The sequence below is a fragment of the Stegodyphus dumicola genome, chromosome 8, assembly GCF_044657685.1.
Source record: "Stegodyphus dumicola isolate Sdum_Otavi_A_Nest chromosome 8, ASM4465768v1".
NCBI lineage: Eukaryota > Metazoa > Arthropoda > Arachnida > Araneae > Eresidae > Stegodyphus > Stegodyphus dumicola.
This window is the reverse complement of record NC_140775.1, coordinates 190,070,251-190,090,616: the sequence shown is the minus strand read 5'-3', so window position 1 is coordinate 190,090,616 and position 20,366 is coordinate 190,070,251. Positions and strand designations below refer to the sequence as shown.

General features: G+C 35.8%; 1 protein-coding gene across 6 annotated transcripts in view; it reads right to left on the bottom strand.

Annotated features, from left to right (window-relative positions):
- LOC118190848 (cytochrome P450 2B6-like) overlaps positions 1–18,281 on the bottom strand; it is a 36,475-nt gene extending 18,194 nt beyond the window's left edge. Inside the window, exons 1-4 of one of the 6 annotated variants that reach the window (XM_085822835.1) lie at positions 14,036–14,171; positions 12,611–12,631; positions 7,442–7,541; positions 4,235–4,622 (exon numbers count right to left, since the gene is read on the bottom strand). In XM_085822835.1, coding sequence (XP_085678961.1) covers positions 4,235–4,592 — 358 coding nt within the window. In that variant the 5' untranslated portion in view covers positions 4,593–4,622; positions 7,442–7,541; positions 12,611–12,631; positions 14,036–14,171. Of the gene's footprint in view, positions 1–4,234; positions 4,623–7,378; positions 7,542–12,610; positions 12,632–14,035; positions 14,193–18,086 lie in introns of those variants that run through there. The other 5 variants (XM_035361628.2, XM_035361627.2, XM_085822836.1 and 2 more) reach the window with 5 other exon arrangements.
- Between the last annotated feature and the right edge of the window lie 2,085 nt (positions 18,282–20,366).

Sequence of the window (20,366 nt, the reverse complement as noted above, 5' to 3'; positions counted from 1 at the left end):
TCTTCCTGCCATCGTGTTGACCATGTCTCTTGGAATGTTGTCTTGAGGAGCCTTTTTGCAACTTCTGCGCAAAACGCAACTTCCTTGTCAATTTCGCGTTTGAGAGCTGCAGTCTTAGCTAGGCAACACGAAAAATTAGCAACGTTTTCCCCGGGAATCGAACCACGGACCTCTGGAATACCGGCCCAGCGAGCAGACCACTACACCACGAAGGTCGCTTAAACCCCTAGCTATGGCTCTGAGTGGCAAGTGACGATAACTGTAGAAGCAAAATGCCTGGGCTCGAATGCTGGAGAATGCATAGATGCGTGCGAATGGATAAGGTATGTGCTGCATGGGGGCCCCTTAAACTACAATGGTTAACCTAAAAGTCTTCTCCAGTTTATGAGAGTATAGGAAAATGCGGAAAACCGACGGACCAACTTCGCGATGTTCTGCTTCAACTGGGGCGATACTGGAAATGTCGGGTATGCTACTCAAGGCCATCGCCTACGATAGATGCTATCTTGCACTCCTTGGGTCAAACAAGTAGGACTGTTATTTTGGTTGTTGTTGTCTTGTCTATGAATATCATGGAACTGTCTTGTCTATGAATATCAGGCTGCCAGAGCCTCAGGGAGGCTAGACTTCCCCACAAATTTTGAGAATTATGGCACCCCGTAGAATGGTGGGAGGGTAACCAAACCACACGAGAGAACATTCGGCTCGCCATATCCATAAAGTGTCCCTATGCCGCAAAGACATTTTACATTTACAACAATATCCATGCCATCTCTGGGATTCGAACCCAAATCTTTCGGTACCGCAGTAGGCTTCCCTAACCTCTATATCCCCCCGGGGGTCGACGTAGAGAACTCTGCGAAGCTACAGGCTAGGATCTGTACCTAGGCAGTCTCGGCCACGGGGGTATAATATCATTGAACTTGGCGGTTCCACGTGCCCAGGAGGAGATATCTAAGACTAACTCTGTTGGCCTGCCTGGGTGGGTCGGGATAAGTCTCGAAGCAGTAGGGTCTGTAGCTCGGTGTGGTGATCACACCTTGGTTGTGGGACGGCACCGCAGTTTGCTAGGTAATAACCTATTGTGAACTGCAGCCCGCGTAGCCTTTGAAACGACCAGGAACAGATCTCCAAGGTGACGGTTTCCCGCCACGGTGAAACCTGAAAACCGGGATTGGTGACACCGCGGGTCCAGGCGGTAGCCATGATTATAGAGACCATTTTAAAGTCTGCCACCCAGGATTAGGTCTGCGGGGTGGTAGCATGATTAGTGTATATTCTATTTTTGGGAAACCAAATTTCTGGGATCCAGTCCCTTGCCTCATAGTTTCTGGGATCCAGCCCCTTGCCTGTTGGTACCAGACGTGCAGTGTCAAAAGACGGGGAACACGTATTCAGTTATTATTATTATTAACCTCTATACCGACTGTGCGGCAGCAAGTAGGATTACGAACAAAAATGACAATAACAAAAAAATAATTTAAAATAAATCTGACACACTATTTTTTTGAAACTTTTGTTCATATTCTTAATCTACTTGTTACTTTTATCGTATTTACGTGAAATTACTTGTGTTATGTTTATATTTATACTGTAGAGAAATATATATATGTTGCAGAGAGAAAAATGTAAAGGAGTCTGTTTACGTTCCTGTGTTAGAATGGCGCCGAAATGGATGATGTAGTTTCGATTTTAAATATCCTTAATAATTCAATTAATAAATTCAGTCATTCTCGGTCTGTTTAAACCAAATTGAATACATTTAATAATAAAACATTATACGTAAACATTTAGTAATAATTCAGCAATACAGATAAGCATTAAAATAAGATTACGCCTTACGCGACCGAATTCTACGAACGACAAATCTCAAAAGCGTGTTGCCAACGCAGGGCAACGAAAAGGTGGAAATTAATTCGATAGGCGTGGAAGCGAACAGAGTCTATGAAGAAAACTATTCCTTTAAAAGGAGACCATGCAAGATGGGCATCCTTGAGCTTGACAGTACCTGACCTCCTTAAGATGATTGATTAAATTGCTTATATTATGATATTGTCAAATGTAAAGACGGCAACGATGTTAGAGCTTTCCTTCACGAAAGCCCAGAATACTCATTTATTTTCAAATTGAAGCTTTACGTTATTCGATGTTACGTTAGAAAAGCGTGTTCATAACGAACGAAAAGCCATGCTCAAAACGTATATCGGAGGAAATCGTGTATTTGTTGAAGTAGTATCTTAAAATGATGTTTCAACACCAAAAGTTTTCATTAAATAAACAACTTGCAATCATATATGCTTTTCTTCTGTATGCAGCGAACTGATATGCCTGTTTAAGAGGACGATCCAATTATATTGAGAAAACTGAATTTCTCTAGAAAATGGCTTTAGGCGTTAGTGCGGTCACTTAACTGTAAAAAATGTCTATTGAATAATGCAAACTGTCAGCAGTAAAATGCAGTCGCTAAGCTTGAACGCACGGAATAATTGGGAAAATGTATAAAGGTAGATGCAGAGTAAATTTCGCAGTTCAAACTTGGTTATCAGGGTTCTAGGAAAAAAGCCCATAGGAAAAAATGCCCACAGGAATAATGGTCACAGAAAAAGCTCACAGGAAAAAAGCCCACACAAAAATGAAATATGCCCACACAGAAAAAAGCTCACATGAAAAAATGCTCACTTAGAAGTATGCTCACACGGAAAAAAGCTCAGGTAGATATATACTCACATGGAAATAAGCACACTGATAAATAAAATGCGTCGAAATATCCTTACATTAATCAATCAATAATTAATAGATTTGAACATCGTAACACAACTTGAATTTTTTGAAGAAACATTATTTGATCAAACTTAATAACTACCTTCAAACGTCAATTTCTATAGATACACATCAAAAATATGCAAAAATAGAGTAAAGAAACAAAAATTAATTATTAGCAGTTACAGGAAAAAAAATGTCGTACAGGGGCAGTGGTATAAAATATTACAGTACATGCAAAATTTTACTACAGTTTTCATGCTTTTATTTATCGCCCCTGAAAAGGTTAATGTGGGCATTTGTCCATGTGAACATATTTCATGTGAGCGCATTTCTAAGTGAGCATTTTTCCATGTGAGCTTTTTCCTATGGGGGCATATTTCCTTGTGGGCTTTTTTCCTGTGAGCTTTTATACCTGTGAGCATTATTCTGTGAGAATTTTTCCTGTGGGCGTTTTTCCTGTGGGCATTTTTCCGGTCACCGGTTTTCAGGCAGCACATTCATTAAAACATTTATCATACTGTATGCGAACCAGCGTTATCTACCCATAGCATTCATTATCATTCCTCGTTGCTTGATGTGACGATTTGGTTTATTTGATTACGGCAAAGCATTCGATTGCTATCTGCCTAAGGAAAGGAATGCCGTCGTGGAGGACTTTCTAAAGGAAACTGGCTCATGTTATACATGGGGGAAAACCACGAAAATGCCCGTGCAGCCAGCCCGTTCGCCGGGTTTTAAACCCCGAACTAAACTACCAGTGTTCGCCGGCTTTTTACCGCTCAGCCGCTGCTGGGACTTTCCTGATGTCACGAATATGTTTCTTTCCCTCCACATTTGGTAAGATCAAGTTTACATTTGTATACTATTCCATGTCTTCGTTTCCCCTGAGGAAACGTTTTAGCTTCGTCATCACTTTTTCATTTCACTAAAAGAAATAAAATAAATAGATACTACTTCTGTGACTTATTTTTCTTGTTTTTTCATTTATATTATAAAGTATTTCTCCCATTTCCCTAGCGTGCCTTCGTGGTGTAACGGTAGCACGCTGGGCCGGTATTCCAGAGGTCCGTGGTTCGATTCCCGGCGAAGGTGATTGCATATTTTTCATCTTTTCTGCTTCCTATTAACCTAATGACTCTACAATATCTCTAGAAGGCCTAACATTCGTTATATATAATTGTCTTTCTGAAATCGAAGATTGAGAGCTAACAATAAAAACTAAACGACAAAGCTATCGTCATTAATAGAAATATATCTTTAAAATACACTCTTAGCATGACGGCATATTTTCATCACAATATAATACAGTTTGATTTAAAAAATATATCTCTTCCGACTTTCATAAATTATGAATTTCAATACATATACGAATATTTCTTTTCATATTCTTTCTAACTAAAACCTTAACACATTTAAAATTAACAAAATTACAGAATTTAAATTTATATAATTAGATAATTTATATAATTACCGCCATCGAATATGGTATTCACCAGACTGAAATCAGTAAATCTGGCATTAAAATATTCAGACTTAGAAACATGGGCTTCTCGTAGGAGCTTCAGACTTCCCAAATTGATGAACAGTTGACCACACACTCTGAAGCAAAAGAGGTCTCCATACTTCTTTTTGTAGTCTTCTAACTTGAGACGTAAATTGTCCTCCTTCAGAAATGGATAAACTCCCAACAAAGGTACTCCAGTGGGTCCTGGAGGCAGTCCCCAGTCTCTTGTAATATAGTAAATGAAAGTCAATAGGATAATTATTGCTGTAATGAGTACAGAATATGGAGATGCATTCAGAAGGTTTTGGATATAATCACAAAGCATTTTGCATAAGTAGATGTCCGAAACAAAAACCTGAAAATAGAAAAAATTTGTTATCAAATTCAGAACTTTCTTTTTCTTCGATAATAGGGCCCATTATCAGAACCACCTCAGAACTTTATAGGAATAGTATGATATGAGGGACGTAGCCCGACCCTCCTGGCAGACTTTACGTCGCCCTATGCCCTTTTTTGAGGGCTCCGCCTGAGCAAGCTAAAAGCAACATCTCCAACAAAACAAAAACATGAAGAACATAATTAAAAAACAAAATTGAAATTAAAATCCCTACTGCAAGCTTATCATGATTAATCTTCTCCATCATTTTCCTGGCAAATTTTTTATCTTTTAAAATCATTTAAAGTATCATACAGTATATTAAAAACATCATTTTTCTTAAAGTCATTCCTGATATCTGTAAAATATTTACGTTTCCACATAATTTAATGCTCGGTTCTTTACAGATATCGCAGAGGTCAGACTCTTGTAACTGAAACTTTTTAAAATAGAAAGGAAAACGGCCATGACCTGTAATGATTTGGTTAACGTCAATGTCTGAATAACGTTAACCTTTTCAAAGTTTAACAAATTTCATATAACCTTTATTTCGATCAGACCTTTCCTACTCCTCCCTCCATTCATCATAAATACAGTCAAAAATCGTTAATCCGGACACCCATAATGAAGAATGATCTATAATCCGGACCTCAAAGCTACAAACTTTTTGCGCATGCGTCAACGCATTAATGTGTTGACGCATGCGCATAATACGTTTACGCATGCGCGTTTAATGTATAACGGACGGTATAAGCTGAGCTAAAATTATCTAATTCAGTTAATATTGCAGATTGCGTTGTTCCTTAATCTTCTAATTGGATTCGGCTTATTATTTTTTGCAGACTGTTAGAGCAATTTTATAAAAGTAAGTTGGAACTTTCGATTATGTCAAATAGAATTTCCGATGCTGGAGCTGCCAAAGGATCTACAAAGGGAAAGCATGTTTTGATGTCAATCAAACAAAAAGTGGAATTGCTGAAAAAAATAGATAAAGGCTCCTTTGTTTCTCTAACCATTCCGAAATCTGTTTATCAATTTCACGCTGCTCTGCGCAGGGGGGGGACGTCGCGGCGCACAATGAACTGGAAGTTGATCTGTCAGCACTATCCTTATCTTCAGGGCAGATGTTTTTATTTTATTTGGCTTATAATTCCTTACTAAATGTAGTATTTCATCTCGATGTACTTCGTCTTTGATATGATTTAAATCAAATTCCTCGTCATTATAAATATCACAAATACAAATCAAATAGTTTTCTGGTTGAAATTTTCTAAAATTTTGACTATGCGTAATGTATGCTTTACCCATGCGCGCGTTGAAGGAAACGTTTAATAAAGTAAACAAATAAATATTAAGCTTTTTTGTTTTTTATAAATTTTGATACCCTTTAGATCATAATTGCTCTTTATTTCATAAATTACGGTGTCATATTTTTAATTTTATAATTTCTGCATGCCATCTTACCAGATTTAAACTGATGATCTATAATCCGGAAAAATCGATAATCCAGAATCGCCGAAGTCCCGACGAGTCCGGATTAAAGACTTTTGACTGTATAATTTTTCATAATATCCCCAACTTTCCTTGTTGTTCGGTACGTTGTAATTAATCAATGTACATTGTACATTAATTACAGTAATGTAATGCTACTGTACTGTAATAACATTACTGTAATTTTTATTATAGGAGTAGTAATAATATAAATTCTAGTGCCATATCCGCCGGATCTGTACTTGGAATGCAAACCAGACATGTGTATCTAAAGATAGAAATTTGTCGGCCATTAAATAGTAAGTTGTCTAGCAAGTAGGTTTCAAGTAGTCTAGCAAGAACATGCAATGTGTGCAGACAACTCAATTTTCTGCATTACGTTGTTTGCATGCAAGGAAAGACATAAAATAATGAATGCATTACACACAGATAGACCAAAAGCATACCAAAAACTATTACAAAGATATAATCTGTAGCAGAATACACAGTAATGAAATGGAGACATGATATTAATACATAAGAATTTTCGTATCAATGCAGTTAAAATCAAGGCATACAATTACCTATAAATGAATATATTTTTGTAACAGAACATTATATTAATACAAAATTAACATGAGAAGTACTATATTTAGAGAGATAAATAATACTAAAAAGCTACGCATTATTCGGTAACTACAATTATAAAAACGTATTGTAAAACTGGTAATACTAATTGTAAAATTTAGTTCAAGAGACAATAAAGAGATGTCTGTACAAAGTGAAAAATATACTTAATAATATACAAATATACATAGCTGCTGTTTCTTTCTTTTTTTTTTTTTTTTTTCGGGTGGGGCTGTAAGAGATCTGAATTTCTATAGTCTGTTACATTATAACAGCACCGTTGTCAGTCCTCCCCATTTGCAATCGTAAATCGTGTCGTGATCAACACACAGCATTTATTTTCTCCACGTCATTTGAGGCTGTAATTCAAATTGAAAACCAATGTTTCAAACTTAATTACTTAGAATTCTGGAAATACGGACTTCAATTTTATCTTGATTATAAGTCGAATCATTGTTTAAAGTTATATTTGAATGAATAATATTAGTCTTCTCATAATTTATGGAACTCATAATTAACATTTAGAAACATGTTAAGAAATAGCAAATTTTGTCAATTTATAATTCTGTAAATGATCTATGGCAGAATGGAAACATGTTAAACGTAAATGAAGTGGGGAAAAAATTCAGCGACATGACCTTTCCGCTGCAGTTGTTCAGATAAGTGATAAGTGACGGAGGACGTGGGCATTGTCTCTTTACCTTAATGGTTAATCAGTACAGCACCACGTCCGCCATTATCCAGAGCCGCCGATGGGGTTCGCTGCCGTCCAACTGCCCGGGTCCCAGTGTTTGTTGATATCTGAGAAAAATATAAGTACATGGTCATACAGGGGCTTTTGTAACATGCTACTTTTACAATACGTTACGTTACTAATGATTCAATTATAATACATTTAACAAATAATTTTGCGGCAGTGCACTATATATTACGATACTGATTTATACAATTTCAATACATTACAATACTGATTATGTAGTACACACATAGACTTTACAGTGCATGTTACGAAACTGAATAATAGAAACATTACCAATTATACAATTATTACACATTACTAATTATGCAGTGCACCTATTATGCAAAACTGCCCCTGCAGTTGTTCAGAAGAAATCCAGGGATTGAATATCGGCGAGGACTCTGCACATTTTTCACGTTTCCTGCTTCAGAAAAGTGTAATGACTCTATAGATGGCGCCCGAACTAAAAGGTGGTGAACGATAATCCCTTACCACCAGGATTTGCGATAGGGTCGCCTAATCCTCTTGCGCCCTTTAAAAGGGGAAGTACCGCCCAACCGGTACAGTGGTTGGCGTCTTTGACTGCCTTACCGAAAGGCCCGGGTTCGAATCCCGGAGAAGGCATGGATGTTTGTAAATGTAGAGTGTAGGTGCGGCATAGCGGCACTCTAAATATGCAGGGAACCGAAAGTCCTCTCGCGTGATTTGATGGAAGAGGAAATGGGTGGGGGACACCCGGATCCGTCCTCCCCCTGGGGTGCTCTCCATCACCATTGGGGGCGGAACTGAGGCAAATCGCATTGTCGCCTGTAATTTGCTCAAGGATCTTGCCAACGGAGGCATAACAACAATTAAAAGGGGGAGTATATAAGGTACTTTCTCCCTCCTTCCCGCATGACTTCCTGTTACAATTGGAAGCATACTCAATGCGCAGTTGAGAGGTACAGGACTCGAGTCACAATGATTCATCTTTTTTTTTTTTTTTTTTTTTTTTTTATCATGCTTGAAAATTGAAAAGCATTGCAAGGAAATAAGCAGTATTTAAAACAGTGTTCCGTGGAATAAAAATTGGAAAAGAAAATTACAAAGTACTCACATTGAATTTACTACTGTTTAGAACCTAAAAAATATAAAGATTCATTTAGCTATCTTCGAAAATTAAATCAGAAGCTTCCTTTGTTCGCTGCTAATGTCAGTGACCCGACGTCAGCATGACGTATGTATATATGTATGTACGAGAGTAGCTCCGGTTTTTCGATGGTCAGTTAACATGTATGCAAAACAGATCCACGTTCGCTACGGAATCTGTATGACCGCTAGTATGTAAAAGAGAGCTGTGTAGAATAAAATCTAGAAACAAATTAAATGCAGACTATAAAATGGGACTTCAGATAGCATCAATACAACTAGACATCGATAGTTTGAGTAAAAAAATTCCTGTCACTAAATAAAATGTAAGGGCAGCCTGGAATCCAAGGTTCAACCTTGGAACACGAGTTAATGTTATTAATGTTGAAATTACATCACATTTATGTTAATATTTTTAAATAATAGACACTATATTCCAATTGTCTTTACATGAAACACCTATAACATATTGATCTACTTTAAATATCATTAAAAAAATAATTTTCTAAGAGTAAAGTAGGGTTTCCTGTAAAAACCATTTAGTCCTAAGGGTTCCGTGAGTGGAGCTGTGATTTTTTTTTTTTTTTTCCACGACATTTGGTTTAGCTTTGAGATCATGATTCAAGTGTTTACGTACTAAGTTACAGTAGCTGTAGAAGCTGGGAAGAAAGGAGAGGAAAGAAGAAAAGAAAAAGGCAACTGTTTGTCTTTTCCGGGTCCATTTGGCAGAGGTCAGAAGTAATCGTAGAAGTTTATAGCCAAAGTGATTAGAATTTTCCAGCGCCAGTGCAGGAAACTTCGAAAGATAATCTTGACGAATGAGAGGCAAAGGGCTCTCTATTCGAAGCTTAATTCGTTATTTGAAACAATTCATATGTTACGTTTTTTAAATTTCTTACAAGGTATTGTGAAACTGAGTCCACATTTAAAATTTTATCTTCTGTGAAGGTGGCTGGAATATGACTATCGGTCACCAACATGAATATTAGAACTGAAAATATTGTCATTATTGCAAGAAGACAAGATAAATGCTTTCCTGTATTTATTATCGAATTATACATGTACTGCTACAGTTATTTTCAGTAGTTTGGTTTATGTGATTTTTTTGGGAGGGATGCCTCCGTGGAGGACTTTCAAAGGAAACTGGCTCGTATATACGTCACACATGGGTAAAACAACGAAAGCGCCCATGTACCAGCTCGTTAGCGGGATTTGAAACTCGGACCGAACTACCAGTGTTCAGCAACTTTACCGCTTTGCCACTGGTGGTCCCCCAGTAGTCGATGATCACTTGTTAAATACTACATATTTTAAATGAAATTTGATTCTTCTGATTATGAAGAAATTGTCGCTTTTCGTTTCTTTCAATTTCAGTTTTATATGCGGAAGATTATTTAATCTCTTGGTATTTCATTTATTTCAAAATACAGCATTCCATTGAATAATTTTTCTCATCACATAATTATCTTTTCTAAACGTATTTTCGCCCACCAGCGGCCGAGCGGTAAAGTCGCTGAACACTGGTAGTTCGGTCCGAGGTTCGAATCCCGCGAACGGGCTGGTTGCATGGGCGTTTTCGTGGTTTTCCCCATGTGTAACGTGTATACGAGCCAGTTTCCCTTAGAAAGTCCTCCACGAAGGTATCCCTCCCCTTAGGCTGATAGCCCTAGTGTGCTTTGCCATAATTAAATACACCAACACCAAACATTTACATTCTTTTCTTACCGAGAACAATCTCCCCCACTGACTGAGTGGTTAAAACCGCTGAACATTGCTTATTCGACCCAGGTTGGAAGATAAGCGAATGGAGTGGCTGCGTGGTTGGTTTTCCTTACTTCTAAAACGTGAATACGAGCCAGTTTCTCTTATAAAGTCCTCCGCGAAGGCATTTCTCCCCTTAAATAAGTAGTCATGCTATGTTTCGCTATACTCAAGTAACTTAACCTAGCTATCGAAGCACAAAATAAAGCTGGGGTGAATCTTTAGATTATGGTAACTTGGCGAAACTTTGGCGACCAACCCTGCTACAACAAACTGCTATTTTTTTTTTTTGTACGCCATTTTGTTTTCACGAAGTAAAGGCTTTTTTTTTTACTTAACATTTTTTCCAACAATCTGCTAGCCGAATTACGCTTATACTAGAACTTTTATGGAACAAAAGTGCTTAATCATGACGAAGATTAGGTGCGAAATTGGGAGAAAGTGTAGAATCGTCCACTGCTTGCCGCGTTTTTAAGAATTGCATATACACGGTATCCATGTACACGCCGACCTATTTTCACTTCAAAAAAAATCCCAGAATTGCGCAAAAATGGCATTGGGCACACTCTTGACTTTATCCATGTAAACATCGACCTATTTTCACTTAAAAACTCAAAGAAAATTGACAAAAATGCAATTCTTCTTACTCTTGTAAAAAGGCCCAAACAAATAAGTGGGCGATTCTGCACTTTAGCAACGAAATTGTTTCTAAGTGCTTATAGCTAAAATCACGATCGGAATTTTCCGGAAAATGTCACATGACATGTCTCATGATCTCTCATTTCTCTGAGACAAAATAATCTGTGATTCGAACTGTGTACTTATCAGACTATTGCTAAAGTCCTAGCTAGTAACCTTTATCGTCTTACCAAAATGTCGCCAAACTGCCTGTTACCATATTCCAAAGATTAGCCAAAGCTGGAATACAAATCCAGAAATCCTTTTACACACTAGTTATTTTTGCGAAGCCCACGAATCTAAGAAACGCATATATAGAAAGCAAAATTATTTGGTTAATAACATACTTCCGAGTTTACAAAAATTCTTCCTGACCTTATGAGCCACGACTAAGGAAATTCTTGTCAATCACATTTATGAAATCCGTGGCTTTTAATAAATTGCTGGACTTTTACCTGGATACATCCTGAAGCGAGACAGTGGATTGAAATTTAGACAGTATTGTATAAAAAGTGAAATTTGCTTAAAGAATTCATTCACATAAAGTCTAGAACTCACAGTAGACAAGTTTCCCATTATTTTGCCTTAAGTTCAAACTTTGCATTAAGATGTCTCAAGATTTTCATCCCTCGTTTTCCATTTTGAAATGAAGTTTACATTTCTAAGGAATTATGTGGTTCCACCCTACGTGCCCTCGTAGTCTAAATAGTTAGCATGTCCATGTACCAATTAGCAGAACCATAGCTCAAATCCAACGAAGGTTACATTTAATTTTTTGTACTGCCTGCAGCGGAACTGTCTGTTTTACGACTTTCTGGATTTATTAAAATAGTTTTCATTCTTATTCTAAGTTACTTTTCAAATGGGGTAGAATGTATAGAATTACAGCATTTCCTTTCGCGTGTTCTTGGATGGAAATATTAGTACATCCACCTAGCAGCTAGAAGAGATCGCAACTTGAACCCTTGTAACCGAAAGGGTGATTTTTGATGCTTCTTGTTGTAAAAAAGTCTAACAATCTCTTTAGATTATAATTTGAAAAATGATAGGAATTCGCTAGCATAAACGAACTTTCCATATTGCTGGCAAAATTTTAATAATAAGTATTGGATTAGTTTGTTAATTTTTAAAATGTGTTTTATACACTCCAAAAGGTGTGTTTCAAAACATTTCAAGAACTAAATAGCTCTTGAATTGCAAACCTTAGGTCCAACCTACTTGAACTGAAACCCATGGTTTTAGTTTAAGAACCTTAGTTCTTAAACTTAGTTTACCTTAGTTCTTAAACTGAAACCCGGGTTTCAGTTTAAGAACTAAGTGATAGGCTTTAAAAATATGTCAGTTTCCTTCACGTAACACTTTTACGTAAACATGTAACACGTAACACTTTCACATAAAGCGTAAGCCTTTCACGTAACACTTTTACTTAAAATAACCTGTCATGACGTCTCTCAGATCCAAGGTAGGATAGAAAATATTTCATGCAGTTTATTTTAAATATAGAGTAATATATAAATATGTAAACATGAATATACTAAGTACAATAGAATTTAAAAGAACTTACTTATTTTAGCAACTCACAAACCTTTTGAATAAAAGAATCAAAATTACAAAATTGCGTAAATAAACCAAAAATATAATGACATATAATTAGAAAAATTGACCAAAATTAAAGGGGGAAAAACTCTAACATATTTGAGAAAAGTCAAAATCGTAATTGCTTTTTAATTGACTGCAGTATATAGTAAAAGCTATGTTGCTATATAACAGTGCTGGTCAACGTTCTTGTTTTTCTGAATTATGAGCGAAGTCGCAATCGAGGAAAGTGCGGAATCGCCCACTGCTTGGCGCGTTTTTAAAAATTGCACATACTCGGTATCCATGTACACATCGATCTATTTTCACTTCAAAAAACATCCCAGAATAGCACAAAAATGGCATTGTGCACTTCCTTTATCCATGTACACATCGACCTATTTCACTAAAAGTCAAAGAAAATTGAAAAAACTCCAATTCTTCTTACTCTTGTAAAAAGCGCCAAACAAATAAATGAGCGATTCTGCACTTTAGTCGTCGTATTCTACCAGTGCATAAAAAATATAAAATAAAATAAACCGAACCACGCTAACCACTTCTTTAAGACGACCACCTTTAAAGTGACCAGTATTTCTTACAATGTGGACAAACAATACTACTGATAACACCTCTGTAAGAGTACCACATTAACAGAAGGCTAAAATCTTCTTTAACCGGGGGCTGGTCGTCTTAGAGATCGCTCAATAACAATAATATCTAATAGATGAATAGCTCATGATCAGTGGATTGTCCAGCCTGTTATGTCATTAAGGGGTATTAGAAACCCCTATACCGACAATGTTAAATTGGCCATTTTCGATGTACCTTTTCTCAAAATCTGCTGTAGATACAAGCTTGAAATTTTTTCTGTAATTAAAGTATACCTATCTGATTATACTGAAACGAGCTTTTGAAGCATTTTGAATTTTAGAGTAAATTACAGAATATAATTTTTATGCATAGTAAAATTTAGCACTTTTCTCACACAAAAAAATTTTAGAAATTTTTTTTCTAAGTTTATTACAAAAAACTAATTTCAGTAAATATTAGGGAACCTAATAAATAAGCCATAAAAAGTTTAGATACCTGTGAGCAGTAGTTCCTGAGAAAAGGTACATCGAGTATAAAAAATCACGTTTGGAGAAAAACGCTTTTTTATGTAAAAATCCTCATTGATCAAAGCAGTAGATGACAAATTAAAACCAGATTTTTTTACAGTTCTAATTTTCATAGAGATTAAAGAATGGTATTTTTAGAAAGATAAAAGTGTAGAGAATTTGAAAATGCAAAAATCCGAAATCACACTTTTTTGAAGATTTTGGGGTTCCAACACCCCTTAATTAAAATATTAAAAGCCTTTTGAAATATTATAAATTTATCAAAGCATATTAATTTTTAAATATTTAAACCTCACCTGTCAAGCAATACTGCAAAATGAATCCAAACGGAAATAAAATATTTGTGTCTTTTTAGGCAAAGAAAACGCAACAGTTCACATGCTTTAGGATGAAACGAATCTACCATCCACCATCTATGCAACGATAACCGCGACTAGAAATATTATGACACATGCTTTCAGAACGGAAGCGTCGTCCTTGAGCGTCACTATCTTTCTTTTCGTTCCGTTAAACGTCAACTAAATCTCATTCGTCTGCTCTAAAAATAATCTGTAGTCATGTGAAAAGAAATGAAAAGTCGGAGTATCTAAAATGCTATTTCTGCTTTTTATTATCAGTAAATTATTGATGTTCTTTATCCGGTGAAAGTTTCGCTAGTATTATATTTACACGATTCAAAATGTTTGAAAGACTGCATGTTTCTTACAGATCACGGTTGCTTAAACTTTTTTTCAGTCGCGACACCTTTTTATCACTGAGATTTATATATATATATATATATATTTTGCGACCCCACGACCCTATAATATTTATGAACATTTTGTTGGACCCTACAGACATTGCTCGAATCCAACACACACGTGTGTGAAACCGTCAATTTTGTAACTTGTACTGTAATACAGTCAAAAGTCTTTAATCCGGACTCGTCGGGACTTCGGCGATTTTGGATTATCAATTTTTCCGGATTATAGATCATCAGTTTAAATCTAGTAAGATGACATGCAAAAATTATAAAATTAAAAATATGAAACCGTAATTTATGAAATAAAGAGCAATTATGATCTAAAGAGTATCAACATTTACAAAAGAAAAAGCTTAGTATTTATTTGTTTACTTCATTAAACATTTCTTTCCACGCGCGCATGTGTAAAGCACACATTACGCATAGTCTAAATTAGAAAATTGCAACCAGAAAGCTATTTGATTTGTATTCGTGATATTTATAATGACGAGGAATTTGATTTAAATCATATGAAAGACGGAGTACATCGAGACGAAATACTACATTTAGTAAGGAATTATAAGCCGAATAAAATAAAAACATCTGCCCTGAAGATGAGGATAGTGCTGACAGATCAACTTCCAGTTCATTCCTCCCCCCCTGCGCAGAGCAGCGTGAAATTGATAAACAGATTTCGGAATGGTTAGAGAAACTAAAGATATGCCATTATCCATTTTTTTTCAGCAATTCCACTTTTTGTTTCATGGACATCGAAACATGCTTTGCCTTTGTAGATCCTTTTGCAGCTCCAGCAACGGAAATTCTATTTGACATAATCGAAAGTTCCAACTTACTTTTATAAAATTGCTCTAAGAGTCTGCAAAAAATAATAAGCCGGATCCAATTAGAAGATCAATTAAAATTAAATTAAAAAGAACAACGCAATCCGCAATATTAACTGAATTAGATAATTTTAGCTCAGCTTATACCGTCCGTTATACATTAAACGCGCATGCGTAAACGTATTATGCGCAGAAAGTTTGTAGCTTTGAGGTCCGGATTATAGATCATTCCGGATTATGGGTGTCCGGATTAACGACTTTTGGCTGTACAGTATTGCAGTTTTAGGTCTGTAGAGACATAAGGATTGTTTGGAAGCAGGAGAAGTGAAGAATAAGCAATGACTTAGCCAAGAATCGAACCGCGGACCTCTGGAATACGCGCCCAGCGTGCAGACCACCACACGACGAAGGCGGGCTGAGAAGTCGGCAGAAATACCTTACAGATCATTACCTTTAATTTCGAATTTTAAGATACAGAACAATGTGAAAATTTTAAATAAGTAACAGACAAAATGACAGCGTCAAGTGCAAAGCAAGTAAAAATGGACGTTTATATTATAAATGGAATGCGTCGAAACGTTTACATTTTTCATCGTCTGTATTGCTTATCTTTAGATATTTTCAGACACATCGTGTAAAAATATTTGGTAATTGTAAATTATTATAATAAGTTCAAAAAATATCAAAACTGCTAAAATATTTGGCGACCCCCTGATCCAGGTGGGGGGTCGAGTTTAAGAAACTGTGTTATAGATGATACTGTTAAAAAAACTGTTGATTTTCTTTATAAATCTTTAACACTGAGTATCCCGTATGTCTTTTTTTTTTTTTTTTTTTTTTAGTGTTGCTGAAATTATTATAGTTCAAAAGGCCTCTGTCCCTGAAGGACTATTGTTTCCGTTTTGCGATTTTGCGTTGAATCACTATAAATCTCCGTTTCACTTTTCAAACTGTTGCCACCCAATGTTAGAGTCCTGCAGTATATTTGAAGAAATTAAATAATGAAAAATCTGCATAAATGTATGTCTATTTCTCGCGTTGAGATAAAAAAACGATACCTAGAGCCATCGAATTTCGAATGACGTAATCGTCTTACGAATATGGGAATGTGGAAGATCAAATTTGAAATTTGAAATTTGTTTTATGATCGATTTCATATTTTGTAAAACCTTAACGAATTTTTGAGTAGCAAACTCAACGATTTGAAAGCGAGCGATGGCAACGATCTACGGAGGTGGGGGGGGGGACCTTTTTATATCCAGCGCTCGGAACTGTGTATCGGAAATTCTAAACATAGGCTCATTTTAAAAATTTTTTGGGACATTGCCATTGAACTGGAATTTATGGTTTAAGTGGGAAGAACATGATATTTCATAAATAAAGACAACAAACAAAACGTTAAAAAAACGCCCCTTTAGACGTAATTTAAAATCTGAAATCTTTCAGATTTTTTTTTTCCTTCTATAATCTTTTCTAGTAAACAGAAGTAGGTTACAGTGCCACGAGAAGCAACGGGCACCATCTAGAACAGAGATTCTCAACCGATAGTACGCAAGAGAAAAATAGTTGGTACGCAAAGAAACAAAATTATTCTTAACTATTAAATTCAAAAATTAAATACATGAAATGAGGCTGACACATCATGAATAAAATGAAGCTTTGCCAAAGATGAGTTAAATTTTTTCTCAGAGAACTGTTATTCTCCAAACATCGAAGGAAAGAAAGCGAGTAACAGGTGATATATCTTCATATTTCCGATCTGGAAGTTCTCAGACTAATGAGGAATACAGAAATTACTACCATATTATGATAATACAATAATGCAGCAGTTCAGCTTAAGCTTTTAGATAAGGATCCTCTTTTAAAAATTGTTAACTTGCCCGATATCGCGATATTAACGGTGTGCTGCCATCTGTCGGTAATAGTTTGAAACTTAAATATAAGGTAAGTAATGCAAATGCGACTTCTTAAGTTGTATTATTAACGGTGTGCTGCCATCTGTCGGTAACAATTTGAAACTTAAATATAATGTAAGTAATGCAAATATGACTTTTTAAGTTGTTCAAGTTTGAGATACTTTCTATTTTAGAAAAATTTAAGCAAGTTTTTCTAGAAATTACAGTATCATTGGTAATTTTCATCGGTAACTGTATATTTTAGTGTACCTCTTGGCGAAACTTGGCGATTTTTGGCGGTACATGGATACCGAGTTTGTGCAATGCTTTGACTAAAATGGTATTGCGCACTCCCTTGACTTTATCCATGAACCCATTGACCTATTTACACTTAAAAAATAATCCCCGAATTGCACCCACTATGCTTTACGCACTCCCTTGAGTTTGTCCATGTACATATCGATATATTTTGACTTAAAAAGTCAAAGGAGCACAAAATTCTACAGTAGAGACAAACGAAAAATACGGTTTAATCCTAGTATCCGGTGCACACTGGATTTGGCTACTTTTGGCGACTTTTATGATGAGCAGTAAAAACGGGACATATGCGATGAGTAGTAAACGGGTCATTCAAAGAATATATATAATTATACATAGTATATACTATGTATTATAGTGATAGTATATAGTATATACATAGACGTTCTTTGGGTCATTTTTGGTGTTGGCGAAAAGTTTCAAAATCGCGCCAAGGCTGCACCGTATACTAGGATTTTACCAAAAATACATAATCTCAATAAATTACATTTTAAACCAAACAATAAAATAACACAAAAAAGGAAAAACCTGTTATGCATTTTAGCACTACACAAAACAAAAATCCCCTTACCTTATTTAGAAATTCGTTCGTCTTCAGTCTGTGGCACACAAAATTCTTTAACAGCATCCAAAATCTTCCTAAAACAACTAGAATCCGTATATCGGCGTCGCCAAAAAACAGAAATCCACAAAAATAAGAGTCAAAAATATACTACGTAGTTCCGGACTATGGCTACTAAGTAAACCTTCATTTTCACAATTAATTCACTCATTTAATGCACTTTTCCCCTTTCGTTCTAAATAGTACAGAAACTTCAAATTAATCCTACTACATTCCGCCATTGTACCGTCTAAACAATGAAACAAGCAATGTACTTCCTAAGCAACACACACCACAAAAGCCTTTGCAAAACATCCCATGATTCAAAATTTCCCAGAATAATGCAAACGATTACGTCATAATAGGGTTTCCATAACATTCAACTACTCGGGTTACTATAAATGATACAACAACTTGGCGATAAACGAAACAAGAACTTCGCGATAATACAAGGGGTATCTTAAAGTCAATTCTAAAAGACTGAACTTTGGCGTCGGGTGGAAGCCATACAGAATGCCATTCCCCAGGATTACAATCAGAACCTGTATGATTCAGTGCCATGATTTAGTGTATTACCGGCAATTCCTTCATGATGTTGCATTTTTCATGAACATTGGTATAATTCTTTAAAAAATTTATTTAGGAAATATGCAAAATATTTCTTTCAAATGTAATTTTCAGAAATTCTATAGCTGATGGATTCTGTTTCGAAAAAGGCCGTAGAGCTATTAGTCATTTATTTTGAAGCCAGACAACACGAATAATAAGCGGTGTTCTTTCCCAAGATTCGAATTCAAAACCTCCCGACTGTTAGTCATACGGGCTTTCAATTACATCATGAAGGTGTAGTTAATGAGAAATTACCTTATCATTTTAAGAGGCAGTGGGGAGGGTAAAAAAGTCGCCAAATTCAAGTTACACCGAATTATGGTTCCCCACATTTTATTTGACCACCACAGTAGATATAGCCCTAGTCGAGATTCGAACATCGGACCTTCCGCTTGCTAGCCTAACGCACTTCCAATTTACTCTACGGAGGCACGTGCTGCGAAAGAAGAAAATTCCTTCCGAGCTTGCCTCATTGTTGTTTCAAGAAACTAATTTATTGAGTTCTTGATCATAGCTTATGTGATTCAAACACCATTTCAGGTTTAACCTTTTGCGGCACAGTGTGTCCGGTCTGGACACACCTAAAAAGTTCCTCCTGTATGCATAGAAAAATTGAGTGAAAAAGGATTTATAGGTTACTATAGGTTACTCTGAAATTTCCTTATTTATATTAGATGGCATCTCAACACAAATCAGTTCATATATTTTAGCCATGTTTAGGTTTTTAAGACACTCATTTTTCAAAGAAATCTTCCAGCTTTTTTAGGGTATAAAAGGAATTGTTTGAAAAGAAATTTCTATGTTATTTTTTTGGCTGTATGCTAATCTCCTTGTTCTATATTAGTTTTAAATTTTTACCTTGAAATCTTGTCTAAAATCAAACGGCGAACCCTAGGTGATCCCAGACCGGACTCACCGATCATCTAGGACAACTGACAGTCTGTATTCTTTGCTTCTCCGCATCTCATCGGTCAGTTCATTGACAACAATGCTCGTTTCAGCACTCTTTACAAAGCTCTATTCAATCACTGTGCCACTTTGGGCACACCCACAGAATTAAAACGATAAGTGCTATCTTCAGAAAATTTTACTCGTGTACTCCTCTAGGCCTAATTAAACTGCCTACCTTTTTTTAAATAAAAAATTCTACTTTAAAAGGTAGCCTGCCGGAAAGGGTTAAAAATTGATTCATGTGTAAGGATATATCCCAAGTACCACAACACACGAAGCAATTAGACAAGTAAACAAAAAATTAATTTTGCAAAGGAAATTGAACCTCATCCGCAAAGGTATATATATTATATATAATACCGCGCCTTTATGTTATAATGTAGCTATCATCGCTAAAGTAAAGCTCTTTTCTTTTAAATAAAGTAGACAGTAGATGAACTAACAGATAAACAACAAGTAGAAGAACCGTCAGGAAAACGCCGTATGGTTAAAGTGACAAAACAAACTGAAGAAAAGCTCATTCTGTTATAAAATCTCCGTATCAGGTCTCTCAGAAAAGGGGTGAGAAATCCTATCCCCTCGGAATCTAATGCAGTCATATTAGCTGGCTGCATGTAAGTTGGTGAAATAAGTATAAAATTAACAGTTCTTAAATTAATTAATGTGATGCCATCATTTCTCTTAACGCAA